At 40.4% G+C, this 17,085-nt stretch overlaps 2 protein-coding genes, 1 long non-coding RNA gene and 1 pseudogene across 3 annotated transcripts in view; 2 read left to right on the top strand and 2 right to left on the bottom strand.

The window, feature by feature from the left end:
* LOC146483412 (uncharacterized) overlaps positions 1 to 17,085 on the bottom strand; it is a 68,121-nt gene that overhangs the window by 2,373 nt on the left and 48,663 nt on the right. The window contains exon 5 of the mRNA XM_085105663.1: positions 13,384 to 13,902. Within this exon, the coding sequence (XP_084961789.1) occupies positions 13,384 to 13,902 (519 nt within the window). The remainder of the gene's footprint in view (positions 1 to 13,383; positions 13,903 to 17,085) is intronic.
* On the bottom strand, positions 633 to 3,717 carry LOC146483415 (uncharacterized). The gene is made up of 2 exons (XR_014863791.1): positions 2,974 to 3,717; positions 633 to 2,789 (listed from the first exon to the last, which is right to left on the bottom strand). It is a non-coding gene; the product is annotated as an uncharacterized LOC146483415 (long non-coding RNA).
* Positions 3,969 to 7,356, top strand: LOC146483414 (uncharacterized). The gene is made up of 5 exons (XM_085105691.1): positions 3,969 to 4,632; positions 5,519 to 5,647; positions 6,051 to 6,243; positions 6,532 to 6,741; positions 6,834 to 7,356. The coding sequence occupies exons 1-5, from the start codon at positions 4,566 to 4,568 to the stop codon at positions 7,351 to 7,353; spliced, it is 1,119 nt and encodes a 372-aa protein (XP_084961817.1). The 5' UTR covers positions 3,969 to 4,565; the 3' UTR covers positions 7,354 to 7,356.
* LOC146483413 (uncharacterized) lies at positions 7,648 to 10,334 on the top strand (annotated as a pseudogene).

Raw genomic sequence — 17,085 nt, 5'->3', positions numbered from 1 at the left:
CCTTTTATATCATGACAAAATATTTTTATGGAAACATCACCGGCTTGCGGTGAAAACACCCTGCAAACAATGTATACTAATTGACCCAGGGTACCTCCTTGTCTTTTGGTTCAAAAGCCACCAATAATCATAATTTTTTTCAGACAATATAAGAATTATTTGAAAATAGTTTGGCAACAGCTGATAATCCTCCTTACACGAATACAAGTACAACTCTCAAAACATCTCTACTAATATCTCAACTGGTAGTTTAATTTCATCTTCATGCTCAACACTCTGACTGTGTATAACCCCCATTTTGGAAGCCAATAATCGTCAAGTAATATTGTTACCAATGTTTCTGCACTTCCCTCTTATACTTTTCAGTGAGTTTACTAAATGAATGGATCCTGCCCTGCCATTTCACTACTATACTGCCAATGAGAGGTTTTCAGAGGACCCATTGCCATCATTTGACGCAGCTCCACCTGGTAGCAATGATGCTGCAAATGATAACCCTGCTAAAAATCCATACCGGCTTCACCGACTTCTGCGAAACACAAGAGGAGACAGCTCAATTTTCACTGTAGGAAGGTCATTCTTACCAGCAAGAGATAGAGTGTCAACCAGGTAAAGATTTCATAAATTTGAAGTCGGTTTACCTCCTGTCATTTAATCAAAATCTGACAAATTATACTAATACTGCCTCCTCCACAGCCTTTTTTGGAAGATTTCTTTGGGATAAGATTTATTGGAAACATCTATACCAATAGACTAGCCAGTAAGCTATGAACATCTCATTAATACGAAAACAAAATTAAGTAATTCATTGAAGACTAGACATGATTTACCAAGCTGGTGAAAGGTTACCATAGTTACCTCCAATGTTCAAACTGGTGACCTGTATGTGGCACCATGTGATATTGTGTAAATCTTGTGTAAGTTGAAATAAACATACTGTTTATGTACAGTCGAAAGTGATATATCTTTATGGATTTCTTACTCTGATACGATATTTAATTGTATGTATGAACATTCAGAGGAAACTAATTAACAGAAATTTACAGACTTGCCTTTTTCCTGTTTATGCGAGACAAGTGCAAAACCTTTCATATGAAAATGATTTTTAGTCACTTACAAATAAGAGCCATTTTCATAACAAAGGATTTGGACTTTGTCTCTCTTTGACATATGCAAATGAAAAATCTGAATGGCCGATTGTGGAAGAAAAATGGTTCAGCTGTTGAGTTGTTTGGACAGGTTATTTCCTTTACTCCAATGGTTTACTTTATACAAAAAAATGGTGGTTTCTAAACTGCCTCACAAGTTTGCAAGCCTAATTTAATATAACAAATTCCAAATAAAATTTTAAACAATTTTTGGCTACAATGAGCATGAGGATCATTGATGGTTCACAAAAAGAGAATAATTTGACACTCGCCCTGGAAAGTGTCAATCCTGTTGGACGAGTAGAAATTCACTAATAAATTCGCTAAGAATTAATGAAATGTCCAACTTGGTATTATCATGACTGCCCTACTGAGTTATTGGAAATCCAAATCTACACAGGGCCAGTACAGGCAAAGTTGTGGTGTGTGCCATCCTTATTGATAGTTTACGATTCTACTTGTCATGTTGTCCACATGTAGTCAGTGTGGGAATAAATTTGAAGGGGTGCCTGGAAAAAAGCCCTACGTGACTTCTGATAAACTGCTAGAATCTCCTTCCAAATTTTCTTATTTTCGCTTGTAAAATAAAAGCCGCACCCCTTCATTTATAACATGGATTCATCTATTTTACCAATCGTCAGTAGTTGATGGCAAATTTATCGATCAACTACTAAAGTTGATTGACTATACTTGGTGCAACTTTGCCGGGAGTTTGATTTGATGTCCCCCTTACCCTACATTAACAATATAAAAAAGTTCCACATTGCTGGCAATGGACAGAGGAAAGTATATTTTTATGGCCTGATTACATGAACCAGGCTGGCTTGGTTTGCTGGGATCCGGTTAGCCAGGTTCTTAGGACCCGTGCTAGACTAGCTCAGGTAAATCAGGACTCGGGACCTAAATGTCATCATTATACCTGTACAGGTTATCAAGAGGCAACCATTTACCAGTCTTAGTGACCAATACTGATGCTGTGTATACCCGAGTAGCAGCGTCTGACATTAGAACACGGCATTTAATGTTCTTGAATTTAATAATTTTTACTTCATTGTTTCCAATAGCCACAGTAAACTTTCGCACTTGTTCCTTTGGGATATATCCAATCCTATCCCACTGATCATTGACTTTGGCTTGAATAATGAGTGTCCCTCACATTATCAGGTTCAGGCCGGACTCTCAGTTTAATTTCCTCTTTACTGCAGAGTTTATCTCGGCACTTCATAAGAGTGCTCTGGCAGTCTTCGTGCCAAGAACTGCCACGTAATCCTACATACTCTGTAAACACTGGAACTGAATCCCCTTCCTCGTCACCCTGCTCGTCGTCTAGCTCAGCTACATCATTTTCTTCGTGTTCTTCACGCCTTGTTCCTCATCTGAATGCTCCGATCCGTCTTCGTATAAACTGTCAATATCAGGCCTACCTGAATTTATGAGGACACTTCCTCGTGCAGGAAATTTAGTGCAATTACACTGGCATGTCGTAAATTCGAGCCACGGACAGCAATCGGCCAGGGGATCTTCTGCCGAAGAATTTTCCAACTCTTCCATCGATTTTGGTTGAGACAATCTTGTGGCGGCGATTGTGGAGGACACAATGTCGAAATCGACGATAAATGAAATTTTTCTTCCAGTAGATTCCTATTGAAGAGTCGGGAGAACAAGTAATAAGCGATAACTTTTATTAAATTAAAAGCTTAGTGGTGAAACGCTTGAAGAATATGTAGAACAAACGCAGGCGACATTACAGTAAGAATCGAACCGCGGCGGTACGGGTAAATAGCGAATAAATAACGTATAAGATGAAGGAAATATTATTACGTACCGTGAAATAACAGGATGATTTCACATTCAGAAGTACTGGACTTCGAGCAGCCGACAGCTTCCGATCCCTTCAGACTCCGCGCTCCACACAAAACAACAAATGCGTCGAACAGCAAGCTCGCTCGGAAAACTAACATGCCCAAGCACATATAAGAGGGTGTGAATGGGGTTAACCGATTAGCGACACAGGGCGTAAAAAATTACTGACTAAGACGAAACGGGGAAAAAATTACCGACTAGCGACAAATAAATTCTAACCGACAGCCGACATGGTCAGACGTGATAGGGATGTTTGTATTCAGAAAGAACAGCATTTTGATGATTTCTAGCTCAGAAAATCCTTCTTCACCCGACGTAACCACATTAATTCCAAATTTAGCCGAATTATAGAATTTCTCGTCTTCAAATTACTTTAAATCCACGGGATCCTTCTTTTCGGTGAGCAGCGTGGGCTCATTTCTAGAACGGCGGCTCGTAATCGGGCTGACAAGACGCCCTGCTGTCTCATTTCAAGAACAGCGGATCACAATCGAGCCGGCGAGACGCCCTGCTGTTGTCTTTTTATTGCTCGTTGTTTGTTCATGCGGTCGGGTCATGACTGGGATTGCTAAAGTCATCGTGAGTTTTTTCGAAAAGGTGAAGAAGTCGCCATCGAACGTCATCGAAGCAGGGTCCCAGTAGACAAAGAAGCTCATAGAGGAGTATCTGAACTAAAAAAACATCTTACGGAGTTTTTAGGACTAAAGGAGCAGGCACATCAATATGGAATTGGCGGATTTTCGTTAAAGTTATTTCGCCTGGCGAAATCGCTTGCGGGCAAATGCGAAAATTTTGCAATTGTGACGGATGGGCAATGGCAGCTTGAACTTCCAAATTTAATATCGGATGAAAGTAGCAGTGAGCTCAACGGTAAGTGTGGAACGCGTGCAGCGGAGTCTGATGAATCACTTTAGTTCTGTAGTTAAATATTAAGCTCAAATATTAACGTGGTTAAACTCTGGTTCCACCGTTTTTTGTTTGTTGTTTTGTGGAGCGGAATGGTTTTTTTTTTTTTTTTCACCGTCCATTTGAATGCGAAAATTGAGAAGAAAAATCTCTAGAAAGAAGTAGCGAGTAAATCAGTTTATAAGCTTCTTTCTGATTAATTAGTGAATGAACAACAGTGTAGCTTAACATATTAAAGACCCCGTTTATTTATACACACCCTTAAATTTATTCGTTTCTGAAAACCAGACTTTCAAATAATATTCAATTCTCTCCTCGAGGGAAGCTACGCACGAGAGATTTCGCTCGATGTGCACGTTTTATACATTTTCACGAGCATTTGCTGATAAGAACTGTGTAAGTTTCTCAAAAGCCTACTAAAGAGAAAACTTAAAAAACACGGTATTTAATATTTTAGTACACATTATCCAAGAGGTCACAAACTGGACCGGAAAGCCAGTAGTGTTGCTGAAGGCGCCGGCTACATCTGATAAAAGCAAGCAGAAGTCAAAGAACGACACTGAGAAGAAAGGTGACGAGTCAAAAGTGAGAAGGAAACGGAAATCACGAGAAGAAGCAAAAGAAGATGAAAATCTGGCAAAGAGGATCATGACTGAAGGAGGTGACATCGAGAGAAACGAAAGGCAACAAGGAGACCTTCAAAAGTTTCAGGATGGTAGGGCTGAATTAGCACTTGTAGTTCGTTTACCTGATTTTCAAAAGTCATAAATTTCGCTACTTTGGAAATTCTGCGGTATTCCTTGTTTATAAACACTGCCTTGTTTATACAACGAAAAACGCTCACTTGTTGCGTTCGCTGTGTAAAGACAGTTTCTTTTAAATTCCGACTAAAAACTGTATTATTATCACTTTGATGGGCATTGTGGCGCATTTTGCGTGCTAAAATAAAGAATTTTGCCGGGCTAAAATGTATTTTTAAAAATAAACCAAGACAACCAATGTTCGCGCCGTCTTCTTGTAGCGTTGGTAAAAGAAACCGTGGAGCTATTTTTAAAGCCCAAATCATGGCCGAAAACACAGAAAACAACAAAAAATTTATAAATTCTCAGTCTTCTCAGGTAGGGAAGAAGATCTTAAAAAGTTAGATGCTGATTCCATGGCCGATAGCGAAGTGCATGTAAGTTTTGCGGATTCAAGAAAAACAAACTCTGTTTAACCAATTATGCCAAACTGTCAGTCTTGCAATTGCACAATTACTTTCAATACTTACAAATAAGTTAATCCATTTTTTCTTTCACGTCTTTTACGATTCTTCACAACACACATAGGGGAAGATTTTGTACTTTTTAGCCAGCTTTGGTTGATACCAAAGCTGGCTAGCTTTTAGCGTTGGTATTTTCATTGTGCGAAAATAAGAGCCCGGCATTCAAGTTATAAACGCTCGCTGTCAAGTTTTTTTTTTTTTTTTTTTAGTTTTTTTTTCTCAATACCCTCCAAAGTGATAATGATAGTAATAGAGTTTATGGGTTTCTCTTTGTAGGGGCAGGGCAAAACCTAGGGACAATTCAAAAGAAACTGAAGGATCCGATTTTTTTTTTCAGCTCTGAAGGATTTGAATGGCAGTGTTGCACTAAGCGAAGTGCAAATCAAGTGTGGCATATGTTCAAAAAGCTATGCTTGTCGTCACACAGACAGGACATTTCATGGAAAAGTCAGCTACTTCAAAGCGAGTAAGTAATGATCACTTATCTTTACATATTTTATCAGACTTATGATAAATTAGCGTTCGTGACAGTCTTGCCTGTTAAGTCCTTTAACTATTTTAATATATATTTTGTATTTTTATTCACACTTGAAAATGACCTCATAGAGGTCGAAACGTGACTTTTTAGCGTTAATTTTAATAAAATTTATGAAATTACTCATCCAGAATTGACAAAAAGTAGCTGAACTTAGAGAGATAAGAAACGAATAATCATCATCAAAGAATTACAATGGGAGCACTTATTGAAAAACGTCAACGAGACGACTTTTTTTAATACTGAAAGGTTAAAAGCGGCTGGAAAACCGAGAGAGGGATGCTTAGAGCATGGAAATTCGTGATATCTAAACTAAATACTTAAATAATTACAGACCACTTCGACAAGTGTCTAAGCAGAAAGAACAAGAATGATGCCACTCTTAAGAGTCAAGGTCGCATGGATGCATTTCTGATGAAAGCCAGTAACTCGATATCATCCAAACAAAAGGCAGGAGATATTGCTAACAATGAGGCAGACATGAGCAAAGAGGACTTTGACGGCGCAGATGCCACATTGGCAGAGAAGTAATTTCATTTCAGTTGCTTCTGTGATGAACAAATCAAGAGCTTTCAACGTCATAAAGTTAGAGTCGCGATAAACTGGCGTTGTGCGTATAGCTCCATAGATTAAATGACCTTGAAATGTACAAATTGTTCGGTTTGTTTACCCCAGTGCAAGAGACACGTAAGCCAATAAATGTTATTTTGGTTATTAGGTGTTTTTGGTAGTTTCTTATATTACTTCATTACAGATCATATCGTTTGATTTGCCAATAAAATCGAGCCTAATTTTAGTATACTTCGGTTTCTTAGTGAATATAAAGACGAGTTATTCCCAGATGCCTTGGACTCTGATTACGACAAAGGCTGTTTAGCTGGCCCTCAGGGATCTGTACTGGACATCAGCGTCAAGGAGGACAATCCAAATTATGATGCCCCCGTAGTTTCAGATAATGATACAGATGCAAGTTCCGCTGGGAGTGAAACTGAGAGTGAAGATTCCGAGTTTATATCATGCCCTATGTAAGTGTTTCTGCTTGCGCTCCATCCCTATGTTTTCAGTCTCAAGCTTTCCTACAATTTGTTACACTTTTTTTTCTTTCCCTATCTACCAGCTCACTAAATGACGCTCATCCACTGGCTGTGAAACTCAACAAGCTCATTGAAGATGGGAAGATACCAGAAAGTTGCATTTATTACAAGTTCCTCAATGATACAATGTCGTTTGCATTGACTGATCCCAAAACTGCGTCTGGCTTTAAATGGGATGACGAGGTATGTGAATTTTTCTCGACCATCAAATACCTTGGAGGTGAGAGAACAAGAAAGTTCGTCCGAGGGCCAGGCTTCTTCGGAACAGGGAGAGGCGGAGAAAAAGAATTCAAATCGTTCGCGGATTTTAACTTGTGTGGCCCCTCCTTAAACGCGACAAAACGATGCCAATCAGGCTACACAACAGAAAGTGGAATGATTAAGCCCCATTTGCAGTCACTCCATTTCCTGTGTCAACATCCAAAAGCAGATCTACATGCGATTGTTGATAACGAGAAGGTTTGCGCCATCCCAGTAGCTTTAGCAAGTGACGGCACGGCTCTGAAGCCAGGCCTAGAATACGACTCACTCAAAAACAAGTAATTGGTCTTACACATAGAGTGGACAAGAAATTCGTGAAAAAGCATCCTCTGCCAGACCCTGAAAAGATAAAGACCAATCTAATCACCAACGCAGACGTAACAATTGCGACCTCGCTTGATAACGGTGCTGCGATGCCCGTGGCGGTTAACTTCCGACCCAAATCTGTGACTGGAGAAGAAATATTTTCTTGCATGGAAGATAGTATTAGAACCGTACAAACCTGTCAAAATTGCTTGAAAGGTCAGCGAAGTGTTTTTAACACATTGTGACGAGTAAGGCCTCAAATTGTTTAGCGATGAGCAAATGCGAAGAGTGCCTAAAAGCAAAATCGGTCTGTGCAAGCTGCAAGAACATGGGACAAGTTTCTCACCACCCTTCTTTAAGGGCATGTGATTCTTGCTCACATAGAAACGTGACGTGCCAAAAGCTAGTTGTTATGGCAGTAGCAACCGACTGCGAGGAGTGCAACAAGAAGGCACTTGTTCGCTTAAGTGACATGGCAGATGGCAAGGAACTGCCACCAGAATTAGAATTGTTAGTTCCCTTGCCAGATGTCGTTCATATTGGAAAAAGCTTTAAGTGTAGCTGGTCGAACTGGTTTATCAACTTAGACGGTGAATTTAGCAATCTCGTGTTGCTTCGAAGCTTACGTGACAATGCGGAGGCGTTTATCAAAAAGAAGCTTCGAAAGTTGCTTTCACTTGAATGTGTAAGGAATAAAGACAGAATGGCTGTCGAACCCATTATTCGTTTAACACGACCAGAAGTTCTCAAAGTGCTGGAGGACGTTAAGTTCGTTGTGCATACCATCGTACCAGAACAGTACAGGTTTTGGAAAAGTAACCAACGTGGTGTATGCCCTCACCCGATCGCAGTTTCTGAAGGCCCAACAGGCTCGATCCTTGCGCTTGATTACAACTTTGAGACAGGTTTATCAAGACTCCTAACAATAAGATTGCACCAGCCGGCAGATGTCTCTGTTGTGCGAGATGGACTGAAGGATGCTAGGAACTTGTGCTTCATCGATGGGATTGCATTCTTGTGCGAAAGGGGAAAATCTACAATTTCTTTTGTCGACTTCGAGGGAAAAGTGAAGATAAGTACAAAGTCACTCAAGCGACGAGCTGAACTTCTGAGGCACTTAAAGGCACTATCTCTCCCAACGGATGGAACGGTTCCCGTTTTGCGCGAAAGACTTAAGGACCACTTGGGTGCCATTTCTAAGAACACGGACTGTGCAGAACACGTCCAGATGCATCCTAATCGTCTTGGTAAGCCTTCTGCTGTCTATGCTGCAAGCAATGATTTGTTATTTTGTAGTGATGACGAGAGTCAATATGTCTATCAGATAACATTGACATTTGATGGAGTGACCATTCACGGCAATGCTACGAAATTCACTGCCTATCCATCCAGCATCATAAATCTTTTGTCTATTACTCTACTTGACCAATGTGCATTCTTCTCAGGAGCCTCGAGCCAAGGTGGGCTTTATAAATATGAACTTAGCGCAAAGACAGTGACCAAAGCTGTATGCAACTCGACTCTTCCTTGCTCTGAGGTAAACCAAGTATGCACCTTGAACGGGAGGGTAGTTTACACGGATACAAAGACGGGAAAGGTTATGCAATACAACCCTGATGATAAATCGGTTAGGACTTTGGTAGGAAGTGGCCACAACAGTTCTTCCGATGGGACACAAGACTCATGTTCATTCAAACAAATCGAAGGGATATGCTCTGTAGACAAGAACTTGTTTGTTACAGATGTTTCCGCTGGAAAACTGAAGATAGTGACGAGCCTCTCAGAAACGGTATCTTTTCTGGGGATTCTTGGCTCCCTTTACGATACCTTTGGAATTCATTCTAAGGGTATGAAACCAGACGGAGTGTCCTTGAAACAAGCAAAAGAGAACGTGACAAAGATTGAAAGCTATGTAAAAGACACTGTGAGTAAGGTGAAAGAACGCTACCAGTTGAGCGAGACGTCTGCAACCAATGGTCCACAGGGAACTGTATCACAGAAGACGCAAGTATCTGTGTCTTTGCTTAAAAAGGGCATAGAAAGGCTATACAAGAACGTGGTGGACATTAACCCCCAATTTGTAGATGATCTGCTGCTCGAAACGTTGTTCACAACAGTAGTGGAAAATTTGCACGCTGTTTCGCACCTTAAACACGAGACATTTACGGTACTTACATATGCCCAGGATTTTGGAACAATTTGCAAGGAATCTCTGAAGCGCACATCTAGATGGGCAGCAAAGTACTACACGCATGACAAATCCTACTATCCGGTACCTCAATCCGCCATGCCCCTTTCTGCTATAGCTACCATGACACCTTTGCCAAGTGAGGACATAACACCAGGGATGGAAGGACAGATCAAAGAGTGGCTAAAGAGTTACAGACCAGTACGCCAACGGACGGTTAGGAGTGAGACCACAAAAGATAAGGCTGGGGCCTTGCCGCCAGCTGTCTACGCCGTTCACCACACCGACGAGTCTGAAGAGAGGCTTCGATATCCTGGAAGAAAACACTGTATCGTCAGCAAATGCACAACGCGTTGTCAGCATACAATTTGTGGACGAAGGGGATGTTACTGAGGTGTTTGAGGATCACAGAGAAGTACAAATCGATGAGTATGAGACAGATTCGGATGACGAGGAATCAGAACATCCAGAGGTTGTCAACAGAGCGTGTGTTACCCGATCCGGCAGGGCTGTTTGTGCATTTGTGCGTCTCGGCATGTAAGAGGTACTAACAGTTAAAAAATCCATTTAACGGTACAGATTGATACGTATGACGACCAAATTTTTGGTAAAAAAAATAGAGAAAAAAAAAGAAACCTCGCAGAAAAGCCACGAGAGCCGTTGAATAATAAGTGTAGTGAGTTTTTGTGGACGTCTCGGAAAAAAGACTTCCGTAGCTTACAAATTAAAATTAGTTATCCCAGGGGCTAGAGTGGGTGTTCCATTCTTTGTAGAATTTACCTCTCTTGATTTACTTTGATGCCCCGTAGTCGACAGGAAACAAATTCACATCTATAATAACAGCTTTGGTGAATTTTATCGGTATGCTAGATTTGCAAACAAAAGTGGGGTAGATGAGCACGTTGCTAAATTAAAAAACAGCGTTAACGAGGTGTAAGTGTAAACAAATAATGAATTATTACAAGTATTATACTTCGTCTAGAGTTTAAAGTCTTAAAACCGGGCAAATTGCATAATAAATGTGAATAATTAACGTGTATTTTTAATTATTAACTGAGATTTACCGACAACCGACAAAGGTCAAAAATCTTGACCGACAACCGACAAAGTAATGAAATTTTAACCGACAACCGATATTTTGACCCCCCCATTCAGACCCTCATATAAGATTTCCATACAAGGGAAACTTGTAATTGGTACAAATTTCTTGGTCCTCTCATCGATACAGTGAAGATAAACCAGCTTGTTTACTTCAAAAGGACGGTCGGAGCGCTCGACAGTGCGTACTGCAATCATTGTGTTTAAGTCGAAATGTGAGATCACGTGAGCAACGACCCGGTAATATAGTTGAAAGCAATGCATCATGGGAATGGCCCTACTTCCTCCCTGCATTGACCCTCACTCGGACAATCATGGACAAAAGTGTTGAGACAATTTACCAAAACTAACGCTTTCGAATTAACAATGGTATTTTGTATTTGAATGAAAACACCTTTTTCATCTCTGGTCACCTCCTCCCCCCAAAACAATTAGAGACCTTAAGATTGAGGTTTTTCGGCATTTCCCGCGAACCGCGAATGTCATGTGACTTGTACCTTGCCGTCAGGTTTGCGGTTTGAGGTTCACGTTTGTACGGCAAGACCACGATCTAGAGGTAAGTGATTTACCGCAAGTTTTTTTGCACCCTAAAACATCACAATCCCACGTTTAAGAGGAAATAGTACTTTTTAGAACTATTTCGCTTATTAATTATCGAGTTCTTTTTCATATAAACGTAATTTGGAAGACGATTTCCCAACTAAAATAGAAGTGAACGAACGAATGAATTGAAAACAAACATGGCAGCCGGCCATTTGTTGCTGGAACTGTTTTGCCAGCCGGGTTACTTTGCGGTTAAACTTCAATAAACAAAGTAAAATAAAAGCAGATTTCTGATTATATGTGAACGCATACTAGAAATAAGAAATCGAGATCTTCATCGCTCGAAGACGAGCCTTCAGAACTGCTATCATCCAGCTGCATAGCGTCCAGCAGATCTTTGTAGTCTTGTCTGATTTAAAGAAGGTCAGTGATTTAGTGTTCTGCTCTCATTAATCAATAAAATCCAACAAACACGTCAAAATTCACATCTCACCTTCGAGCAGCAGCCATTTTGTTTTTGTACTAATTTCTCATAATTCACCGGTGCTATCACCCGTGGATCTTAAGTCCCAAATATGGGCAGACGGCTAACGTGAAACCGCTAAACGCAAACCGCGGTTTGGTGTTTGCGGTAAGATGACCAAACCTCGATCTTAAGGTCTCTAATGTTACAAAACGCCTCCTGGATGTTTATTTGTTTCCAACATTGAAAAAGGGGGAAGGGGGAACAACCTCTCACGAGGGGAGAGAGGAGAATATGCAGCTGGGGGAGAAAGGTTGGTAATTTTCATGTGTCTCAACAACTTTTGTCCGTGATTGTAGATGCAGGTTTGAGAATAAAAAAAATAAGCTCGGTGATATACGTAGGAGCAATTCCATTTAGAGCTTTGTAAGTTATTGGTAGGATTTTAAATTCGATTCTGTACTTTAAAGGTAGCCAGTGGGTTTCATATATTAGGCAGGAGTAATATGATCATAACCATTGTGATTAAGGAAAATTGACTCGCTTAATGGTTTTAGGAAAGGTTTGAAATCTTAAATTTTCACAAGAAGGATTGCTGCTGCTGCAGATTACTGAGACCACGAACTATTGGTTTATCAGCATTCAATTTTAAACCTTAGTCTAGGTTAATCTTAACTCTTTCAACAGTATGTATAATTTATGTCGGATAATTTAGATGTTTGTAATGTCAACTTTTTGATTTTATTTAGTAATTAATCTAGGTAACCCCGTATTTAGGGAAGTAGTTCTTGTTTAGGGTTTCCTCGGTACACTCAATTTTCTCTTTGTTGTACTGTCAACCATTAAAGTAAGCGTAAAGTAACCCTAGCGCTGAGGTTACCCCTGGCAAAAGGGTTACCTAGAACTCGCACATTTCTTTCTTTCTGTTCCTGGTGAACGGTCTACAAGCCCTCTTCTACAGTACTTCGAACTTTACCAGAAACGTTTTAAGATTCCTTTTTATTTATTTATTTATTTATTTATTTATTTATTTATTTATTTAATGTTGTTTTTAAGCGACCAGAGTGAACACCAGCGATGTTTCGTCAAATGACAGTTCGGGCGGGAAAAAACGAAACTGTTCAAATCACTAGCCAGAAAAATGTTTAGGAATCATTAACAATAATCACGGTTGACTGCAAACATTTCCTCTTGTCCGAAATTTTGATTCCAATTTTCTTGAGCTTTCGCCAGCTTCGCCATTGCAGTATAATTGGTCCGAGTGATAGCCAACCCTACCTGTGAAATTTTGCTGTAAAGTAGGGCTATCTTTAACCGTCTTTCTACGGTAACTTTAGCACTAGGATTACCCCCGCTCCTTGTAAACAGGTCCTCAGAGAGAACTCTGAGTACAATTGACAAAGAAAGTGGGTGAGCAGACAAATATTGGCTTCTTTTTTTTGCACAGCTCACATTTTACCCTCGCGTTGTACCGACAAAACAAAGCTCGTGAATGTTTGGTTTTATGAACAAAGTTTATAAGGTAATTTGGCGACTGTAAGAAGATTTGAGTGACGACTTTTCGAGCGTTAACCCTCGTCAGAGTGAATCCGACGAAATCCATAAACGTAGTAAGCTGCTGGATATAGGCAGATAGCGTAATCATAGAAAGCCAATCAAAGACAAAAATTGTCCTCACAGAAATTAAGTGGACAGCAATACAATACGCTCTTACCTGAGTTACCACTGTCAGCGGTGTTAGCCCCGTGTCCCCTGCTCCCACCCGACCATGACCTGTACCCAGCTCTCCCTGATGTTCCGGTGGAGGCATCGCACCCTGTATGTCTTGACACAACGGTTTCAATGCCTCCTCCTCCTCCAGCTATTATCAATGGAGTGTTGCTTGCTTTCACTACAAAGGTTCCTCCGCCGCCCCCAAAACTGGTACTGCGTCTGTTAATTCCACCTTCTTGACCAACAAGAATCTGAATTGTTTCTCCTTTTAATAACTGAAAGGTACCTATTATTCTTGCACCTCTTCCCCGATACTGACGGCTACTAGTGCGTGCATCATATCCCCCTGAAGCTCCTACTGCTTCGATTTTGTAGTCACCTGTGTCCGGAACAGTCCATCGTTGTATACCGCTGACCACAGTTACTTGACCGTCGTGATCCTGGCCGCTGTAGTGACTGCCGAGTGATGTTGGACCCAGTCTCCCACTCGCACCGAGGTTTGTAAAGACAGCTTTGAATACTGGTAATTAAAACATAACAACAGTTGAACATGCTAGAATACTTAGGTAACTGGGTGCGGCCAGTTAGAAGCTTCAGGATTAATGGTGAGCGTGCTTACAATTCTTTGCTGCGTAATATTAGATCAGCAACTGAAAAAAATTAAATTAAATTAAACATGTTATTTACCGGCCTAGGTCGGTCCGTATAGGAAAAACTGTGCCCTTGATTTTCAGTACAACCCTCAGCCGCATACTCAAGATCACGCGCACAGTTTTTCCCTAAACGGACCTCCCAGTCGGTGAATAACCGATATATGAAGTGTGGGGACTGGGGCTAGCAGTGAAAGATGGCGGACATGTTTTTGTTTGCTCTGCCTGCCCCTGAGTAAATTATGTTTGGTTTGTAACGTAACTAATTATAAGGACATAATGCCAAAACAAAATAAAGGAAAGGGACAAGAGCCACAGTCTGGTCCAGCAAATACGGAAAAAGGTCAAGAGAACCGACCGAGAAGAAAAAGGATAAGACAACAAGGATCGCAAACCGATGATAAACTTATGAATGAAGGACATGAGCGAAACGGTTGTACAATTTGCAACGGTAAACTTGATGCTATTCAAGAGAAGCTCGATCAGGTAATGCTGTTGACTCCTGAAGTTGAATATCTGCGAGCTAGAATGAAACAGTTGGAGAAAGACAAAGAGTCGTTACGACAAAGCCTCGAGTTCACCCAAGCAGAAGTGAAGGAATTAAAATCGCAAATTAAATCAACAACCGAGGAGCTGGGTGTCGCTAATGAAAAGCTTGATAAATTAGAGCAGCTAGAGCGCCGAATTGTGAAACAAGAATGCTACAACCGTTGCAGCAATATTAATTTTTTTGGGATCAAGGACTCTGAAGATGAGTCACCAAGCGACACAAAGAGAAGGCTCAGACTATTCTTGAAGAAAGAAATGCAAATTTTCAACGACGATCTTGAAGAGATGCAATTTGAAAGGGTACGTATAATTGCGAAAGTAGCCTTTTTCAAGGGCAAGGAACTCATAAAATCCCACATCAAAAATTTGCCGAAAGGAAGAGGACATGGTGTAGCTGATGACTTTCCCACCGAGGTGGAAGAGATTACGAAGGCTTGATATCCGCTTCTGAAAAAAGACAAGAAGAAAGCCTTTTTCAACATCGAAAAGCTAGTTATCGATAACATCGTCTATCACGAACCAGAATCTAAGAAATTTCTACTTTATGGACGTATTATGGCAGATGGTTGAACTCTGAAATCTAAATAGTTTTGGTTATTGCCTTTATGAAAAGCGTTCGGATCTTTACACTCGCCTCATACAGAGAATGCCAACTACTGGAATACAGGTAATGTTAAAAGTTAAATGTAGTAAATTTGTTTGTTTTTGTGGTTTGTGTGTACCCTTAGTACTCCGCTTTCACGATAACGAAATCAACTGCAACAAGCAAACCAAAGTGCTGCATCATTGGCTCATTTGTTTATTTATTTCTGTAATAAATAGCTTGTAAGTGGCTGAAACGTATATAGCAAATGCAGGTTAAAGGGGCTGCCTGTAAGGGACCGTTCATTTTTTTGGAGCATGGGGGGGCTGGTGGGATTTGGGGGGGGGGGGGGAGCACGAGAAAAAAATGGCACTAAAGGGGGGGGGCTACCAAAAAAAATTGAGTGAAAGAGGGGGGGGTCACCAGCAATAATAGGCTAGTAGGGGAAATTGAAAGTGGCTCAACACAGAAACAGATGAAGAAATTGAATATTATTTCAATTTCCTAACCACTTTTAATTTGTTTTACATACTGAGCTCGAAATCTGCATTTCATATTAACAACAACTGAGTAAATGAAGCATATCTGTTGGAAAAGCAATGATGAATATAAACTGAAGTAGACACTTATGTTTGTACAAGTTCAAATCAATATAAAAACGTAACAGTCTCACTATTGAATCATCCGCGGGGGAGTAGTTTTCTATTAAGTGGTTGTACTCAGAACTATATCAATAGATTGTTTAATGTTCTGTTTAATAGTACTCACTTTTATAAAGACTGTTGATTGGTAAATTATTTGAACCCAGGAGTATCAGTAGACTCAGTAGTATGCCTAGTGTGAACATCCAGATTAGTTTTTAATAAAAGAACTGTTGTTGGTGACTACAGTTGACGGTAAATCTGAACAGAGGCCATCTTCAGAAAAGCTTGTAACTGTCATTTTTAATAGCAGTACTTTAATATCCAGGCGCGTAGGAGGGGGGTTCGAGGGGTTTGAACGAACCCCCTTTGAAGATCAATACTGGCGGAAGAAAAAGCACAATGAGGAGGTTGAACAACTACATGGGGTGTACCATGCGAGAGAGTAGAATGTCCGCCCTGGTTCTAAATGCATATCAAATATGATATGCCTGTCAATCTTGACGAGATAGTCAATTTGTTCGAAGGCCTACACCCGAGAATGATGCAGTTTACCAGCTTGGTGTATGACTATCAGCAGATCGAATAGCTATCAGAACTTGGCAGGGCGCGGAATGTACATTGAACTTTCTTGTTTAAGTTGAGACAATTATGCCGCAGAAATGATGTATATAGCTTAAAAAGCTGCTGTAAAACAAATTTGTGATTCGCCTAAAATGGGTCTAAAAATACAGGAAATGAGGTTTCTGGGAACCTAGATTTTCAAAAATTTCCGGTGGAGCATGCCCCCGGACCCCCCTAGTAAGAGCGCCTCCGGCGCTCAGCAAGATTTGGGGCTCAACGAACACCCCTATCTAACCCTTACCTACGCGCCTGATATCTGTGTGTCCGCTGTTTCTTTCTGTTTAATATGACTCGTAATCGTTGATTGGTATGCTTCGATCCGTATTTTGTTAGTCAGATCTGTACGTGTATTAATTGTTTCTACTCGAAGGGGAGTTATTTCACGTTAACCATTTGCTTGATTAATTTTTCTAGTTCATTTGAGAATCTAAATGGAAATTTAGGGTTTGCCGTTGTCGTAAACGTGTTGCTATCTATAAAACGTTTTTTTAAACAAGAGAAATCTTTACCTAAGCAGAGAACGGTAACTTTTTAATAGTACTGTAAAGAAATCACAGTAACAATTACGTTTATCTTTGATATAAACAGTACATAAGCGTTTTGTTAAAGTTAGGAGTATGATTCGTTTCTGGTTGGGCGGGAGGGGGGGGGGGGGG

Source organism: Pavona decussata, unplaced genomic scaffold, assembly GCF_977016875.1.
Source record: "Pavona decussata unplaced genomic scaffold, jaPavDecu1.1 SCAFFOLD_38, whole genome shotgun sequence".
Lineage (NCBI taxonomy): Eukaryota > Metazoa > Cnidaria > Anthozoa > Scleractinia > Agariciidae > Pavona > Pavona decussata.
Note: the sequence above shows the minus strand (reverse complement) of the source record. Positions and strands in the feature narration are given on the sequence as shown.

Coding starts and splice junctions, on each gene's coding strand:
- LOC146483414 (XM_085105691.1), top strand. CDS start 4,566: ATGACTGAAGGAGGTGACATCGAGAGAAACGAAAGGCAACAAGGAGAC. Junction 6,244..6,531: donor GATGCCACATTGGCAGAGAA/GTAATTTCATTT, acceptor TCGGTTTCTTAG/TGAATATAAAGACGAGTTAT. Junction 6,742..6,833: donor GAGTTTATATCATGCCCTAT/GTAAGTGTTTCT, acceptor CCTATCTACCAG/CTCACTAAATGACGCTCATC.